The 6,379-nt window shown below is 43.8% G+C and overlaps 1 protein-coding gene across 1 annotated transcript in view; it reads left to right on the plus strand.

Moving 5' to 3' along the window:
- LOC119419741 (contactin-associated protein-like 5) overlaps window positions 1-6,379 on the plus strand; it is a 354,615-nt gene that overhangs the window by 314,483 nt on the left and 33,753 nt on the right. The window contains exon 17 of the mRNA XM_037687124.1: window positions 78-296. Within this exon, the coding sequence (XP_037543052.1) occupies window positions 78-296 (219 nt within the window). The remainder of the gene's footprint in view (window positions 1-77; window positions 297-6,379) is intronic.

Raw genomic sequence — 6,379 nt, forward strand, 5'->3', positions numbered from 1 at the left:
TGTGTGTGTGTGTGTGTGTGTGTGTGTGTGTGTGTGTGTGTGTGTGCGCGCGCGCGTGTGTGTGTGCGCCCCCCCAGCCCCTCTGGTGGTGACCTTCTCCTATGATGTGGGCAACGGTCCGGCGGTCCTGTCCGTGAAGTCCCACCTCCCGTTGAATGACAGGCAGTGGCACTACGTGAGGGCAGAGCGAAACGTGAAGGAGGCCTCTCTGCAGGTCGATCAGCTGCCGCTACGCTTTCTGGAGGCTCCGGCTGATGGACACCTTCGCCTCCATCTCAGCAGCCAGCTGTTTGTAGGTAGGCCTTCCATCACAGACACACACGAGAAACAGCTTCAAACATCTTTGGAAGGACAGCCAGTAACAATAATGACAACAACCAAGAGTTGTATTCAGTCCCAAAAAATTTGACCCGACCCGGCCCCAGCCTGTAGCCATCATTTCCGAACCCTGCCCGGACTTGATGAATTAACAGTAACTACAGGTCCAAACCCATTCGTTATTAACGTTAAGCAGACGCACGGCTGAATAAAGAGGGCAAGGATCAGAGCTGAGGGGGTTTTTGTCCTTTCATGGCCGTCAAAGAGCATTAAATGCTTCTGCCTGCATTCTGCATTATTCAGACACAGACCCTGCTCTGACATGTCAGATATTTTGGGATCTCACCTGTTTAGGTCATCGGCCGTGCGCGTCTGCTAAGTGCAGCTGAATCTTTTTTAAATGACACCACCACCTTCTAAAAGGAAAGAACAAAGATGGCTTATTTGCTTGAATATCTTTGCTTTAACTGCATTTATTTACCTCTTTCAAGAATGGTTAGTGCATTGTCAAATGGCCGCAATCAAAAGCCTGGCACCGGCCCTAATCCGGGCCGAGCCGGGCCGGGCTCCAAGTTTGGGTTAGAAATGACAGCTTTACAACATCCTAATGTGCACAAACAAAAAATATTTCAAAATTTTCTAAAACTGGCAACCAAAATGCAGGAAAAAAGTTTTATTTTAAAGGTTTGTGCTCATAAATTTAGATTGCAATGAAGCATGTTAGTTCTTAAGATATGCTTTTTAACTTTTGTAAAAAATAAATAAATAAATAAAGTCATCCAAGTCAACAAGTCATCTTATGAGTTCATTAAAGCGAAACCATACCAGATTGGTCGAGGTCCAGGTTAACAACGACGTCACTGGTGCTGTTGAAAAACAGGATGCCAGCAGAAATTGTGCTACTGTTAGTCAAAGACCACGAGGAGGGAAACGTGTCAGGAGACAGAGGGAGAAGAGGAAAGTGAAGAATGTAGGACTGAGGGTTGCAACTCTAAATGTGGGGACAATGACAGGCAAAGATAGAGAGCTGGCTGACATGATGCTGAGAAGGAAGGTAGATGTTTGTGTCCAAGAGACCAAGTGGAAGGGCAGTAAGGCTCGCAGCATTGGAGCAGGGTTCAAACTGTTTTACCATGGTGTGAATAGAAAGAGAGAAGGGGTAGGGGTGGCCCTGAAGGAGGAGTTGACAGAATGTAGTAGAGGTGAAAAGAGTGTCAGATAGGGTGATGTGCCTGAAGGTAGAAGTAGAAGGTCTGATGCTAAACATAGATAGAGAGTATTCCCAGGGAGGAGAGAGTGGTGATGGGAGCAGACCTGAATGGACATGTTGGTGAAGGAAACAGAGGATGAGGAAGTGATGGGTAGGTTTGGTGTCAAGGAAAGAAACCAGGAAGGACAGATGTGTAACGAACCCCCAAATGTCTGGACCAAAATCACCACAAACACCAAGACTCAGGTTAAAAGGTTTATTTTTCTTGGTGGGGCCTTGCCTCAAAGTGAACCTGGCTCTAGTGTCGGTCTCAGGGTAAACGACTGGAACGAGTCGTTACTCTGTCAGGAGGGGGTTCAGAGGAGCTGAGACGTTCCAGCACGGTGGGATCGCTGCAGGGGGGATGGTCCTGGTGAGAGGAGACAGCCAGCTGCAGTGAAGAGCTCGAGGATGGATGGGAGGAGATGACACACTGGTCCGTGAGGCGTGAGGCGAAGTCAATCAGGCGAGGGTCGAAACCGGAGATCAGAAGAGCGTCAGTCCAAAGCAGGAGCAGGCGAGGAGGCAGTGTGAAGGAGGCGTAGGTCGGTGCCGATGAATGGAGGCGTAGATCCGGTGAGGAGCGGTCTAGAGGCGAAGTCAGGCGAGCGAAGGTCCCAGAACGAGAAGTCAGCACGAGGAGGCGAGGATACATAAACCAAGGAGCGGGACAGGAGCAAGGAATGCAAAAACAAAAACTGGACAGGAGGGGAACTATGAAAAAGAAACAAAACACTACAAGGGAAACCGGAAACTATGAGCGCTGGATAACTACTTGCAGTAAAACTGTGTTCGCCTATCTGGCACTCACCCTGTGTGCAGGTCAGGTTTATAAAGGGTGAAGCGACAGGTGCATTTAATGAGAGGTAATCAGTGCAGAGTGTGCTGGAGAGAAGACAACCTTAAACCCACATGCAGCCAGAGGAGAGGAGATCAATGAGTGCTGCAGAAAACAGAATCACAACCCCAAACATAAATAAAAAGAGGAAGGTAAAGAAAAGAAGGTTTACAGACACCAAGCAGTGAACAGAGTGAAAAAGATTTGACTCGAACAGGCGTGAATCGTGACAAGATGATGGTGGAATATACCAAGAGAATGGAAATGGCTGTAGTCAACAACTATTTCCAAAAGAGGGAGGAACATGGAGTGACCTATAAGAGTGGAGGAAGGAGTACGCAGGTCAATTCAATTCAATTCAGTTTATTTCTATAGCACTAGATCACAACAAAGTTGTCTCAGGGCACTTTACAGAAACATTCACATAAAAGCCAGTTGGTAAAGTTCTCTTTCTAAGGAATCCAGCAGACAAGTTGAATCTTGGCTTCGTTGCAGTCTCCCATCCTGAGCAAGCACAGTGGAGACAGTGGAAAGAAAATCTCCCTTTAACAGGAAGAAACCTCCAGTAGAACCAGACTCAGGACAAGTGGCTATCTGCTTTGACCTGCTGGTTGAGAGGACAGGAAGGAGAGACAGACGAACACAGAATGGTAGGTCCAGGTATAGGTCCAGGTCCAGGTGTATCTGAAAGACAAAAACATGTTAAGGATAGAAAAATAATTACAAATACAAAACAGGTTGAGCAGAGTAAGTAAAGACAGTAGCAGAGTGAAAAGTGTGGTCAGTTTGTCCTCCAGCAGTCTAAGCCTATAGCAGCAGAACTAAGGGACAGCTCAGGAAACCCAAGCCGACCCTAACTATAGGATTTAGCAAAAAGGAAAGTCTTAAGCCTAGTTTTAAAACTGGACAATGTGTCAGCCTCACGGACAGAGATTGGAAGTTGGTTCCACAAGAGAGGAGCCTGATAACTGAAAGATCTTCCTCCCATTCTGCTTTTGGAAACTCTAGGAACCACAAGTAAACCTGGAGCCTGAGCGCGAAGTGCTCTGTTAGGAAAATATGGAACAATAAGATCTGTAATATAAGATGGAGCTAGGTTGTTGAGAGCTTTGTAGGTTAGAAGTAAGATTTTGAATTCTATTCTGGATTTGACAGGGAGCCAATGGAGAGAAGCTAAAACTGGAGAGATATGATCTCTCCCAGTAACTCCAGTTAAGACTCTGGCAGCAGCATTTTGGATCAACTGAAGACGTTTTAAAGAAGTATTTGGACACCCAGATAATAAACCATTGCAATAGTCCAGTCTAGACGTGACAAATGCATGGACCAGTTTTTCTGCATCATCTTTAGATCAGATGTTTCTAATGTTAGTGATATTACGCAGGTGGAAGAAGGAGGTTCTAGTAACGTTTTTAATGTGGGGGATAAAAGACATGTCCTGATCAAAAATAACACCAAGATTTTTAACATTAGAGCTGGAGGACAGATTAATGCATCTAAGGAGGGAGAAAGACTGAAACATTCATTCCTAAGGTGCTCAGGTCCAAAAACCAAAACCTCAGTCTTGTCTGTTCAACAGGAGAAAATTAAGGGTCATCCAGGTTTTTATATCTTTAAGACATGCTTGTAGTCTAAGTAGCTGATTGGATTCGTTGGGTTTAATGGACAAATATAATTGTGTGTCATCAGCATAACAATGAAAATTTATCCCATGCTGTTTAATAACTTTTTAGAGCTGTTCCTGTAATCCCAATATCATATTCAAGCCTTTGTAGTAAAATATTGTGATCAACTGTATCAAATGCAGCACTGAGGTCTAACAGGACCAGTTTAGACACAAGTCCAGTGTCAGAGGCCATGAGAATATCATTAGTTACTTTTACTAGTGCTGTTTCTGTGCTATGATGAGCTCTAAACCCTGACTGAAACTCTTCAAACAGATTATTTCTTTGTAGATGTTCACGCAACTGACCTGCAACTATTTTCTCGACTACATTCTGTGTAGAAGAGGAAACCTGAGGGAGATTGGAGACTGTAAAGTTGTGGCAGGGGAGAGCGTGGCCAGACAGCATCGGATGGTTGTGTGTAGAATGACTGTTGTTGTGAAGAAGAGAACAAGAGTCAAATCAGAGAAGACCAAATGTTGGAAGATGAAGAAGGAAGAATGTTGTGAGAAATTCAGAGAGGAGCTGTTGAAGGCTCTGGGTGGTAAGAAAGAGCTTCCAGATGACTGGACTACTACAGCAACAGTAATTAGAGAGACAGGTAGGAAGGTACTTGGTGTGTCATCTGGACAGAGAATGGATGATCAGGAAACCTGGTGGTGGAATAGAGAAGTGCAGGAAGATGTTCAAAGAAAGAGGTTAGCCAAGAAGAAATATGACAGAGAGAGGACTGAAGAGAGGAGACAGGAAGATAAGGAGATGGGACGTAGAACAAAGAGGGAGGTAACTAAGGCAAAGCAGAAGGTGTATGATGAGTTGTATGGGAGACTGGACACTAAAGAGGGTGAGAATGACTTGTACCGATTGGCAAAACAGAAGGATCAGGCTAGAAAGGATCTGTAGCAGGTTAGGCTTGTTAACGATAGGAATGGTAATGTTCTAGCAAGTGAGGAGAGTGTGACGGGAGGATGGATGGAGTACTTTGACATGACTTTTATATGTGGAGTTCCAAAATTTAAACTGCATGAGTTTCACGGTTCAAGGTGACTTTATAGTCATTCTCATCACGTGCGGTACATGAGGTGGAAATAAACTTTGTACTCAAGGTCCCAGTTACACCCAAAAATAGCAAAAATATAAAGTATAAAAAGAAACCGTATATAAGGATCTATGATACACATATGTGCTAAATGCTAATATTGTAAAATAATATGTTGTAAGCCTGAACATGAGTCTGCTGTGAGCAGATGTGTATGAATACAGCAGATTAAAGAAAGAAATCAGCAGCATGAATAATCAGCAGCACAGATAAAGTCACATTTCACCAATTAAAGTAGCATTACAGTGATTTTTTTTTGTTCACAGTGATTAACAGCCTCAGGGTAGAAGCTGTTCCTCAGTCTAGTGGTTCTACACTTAATGCTCCTCAACCTCCTTCCTGAGGGGAGTGGGGCAAAAAGTGTGTGTGCTGGGTGAGTGTGGTCCTTCATGATGCAGGTGGCCCTCTTCCTGCATCTGGAGGTGTAGATGTCTGTGATGGTGGGGAGACTGACTCCAACATCTTCTGTGCAGCCTTCACCACTCTCTGCAAAGCTTTTCTTTCTGCAGCTGTGCAGCCTCCATGCCACACGTTGATGCTGGAGCACAGGATGCTCTCCACTGCACACCTGGAGAAGGAGGTGAGGACTGAGCTTCCAGACCAGCTCGTCTCAGCCGCCTGTTTTGTGTTGATATTATCGATACGTGGATTGATCCACAAACAACTACTTCACTGATGTAAAAGCTGGATAAATGCTTCATGACCAATCAGACATAGCTCCATTTTTATAGCAGATATGGCTGAGTGGAAAGAGCAGTCGTCCTCCACTGTGCGAGTTGGGGGTTCAGTTCCACCATCAGTCACATGTTGAAGTGTCCCTGGGCAAGACACTAAACCCATTATTGCCTCTGATGTGTCCCATCAGTGTATGAATGTGATCAAAAGTGATAAATAATCTTTACAGATTCAGGTTATCTTATACAGATGTAGTAGAGAGCTGTATGAATGTGTGTGTTGTAGTTTGCTTTATGAATAATAATAATAATCATTTGATTTAAAAAGCGCCTTTCAGAACACCCAAGGACACTTTTCAGTAAGAAACATATCAGAAAGATTGTGTTAAAACAAACAACAAGCACAGTGCAAAGATCAACAGGAATAAATTACATACAGACTATAAAATACATAAAGAATATAAAATACATAAAGAATATAAAATACATGAAGAATATAAAATACATAAAGAATATAAAATACATAAAGAATATAAA

This window comes from Nematolebias whitei, chromosome 13 (genome assembly GCF_014905685.2).
Source record: "Nematolebias whitei isolate Nwh7 chromosome 13, NemWhi1, whole genome shotgun sequence".
Classification (NCBI taxonomy): Eukaryota; Metazoa; Chordata; class Actinopteri; order Cyprinodontiformes; family Rivulidae; genus Nematolebias; species Nematolebias whitei.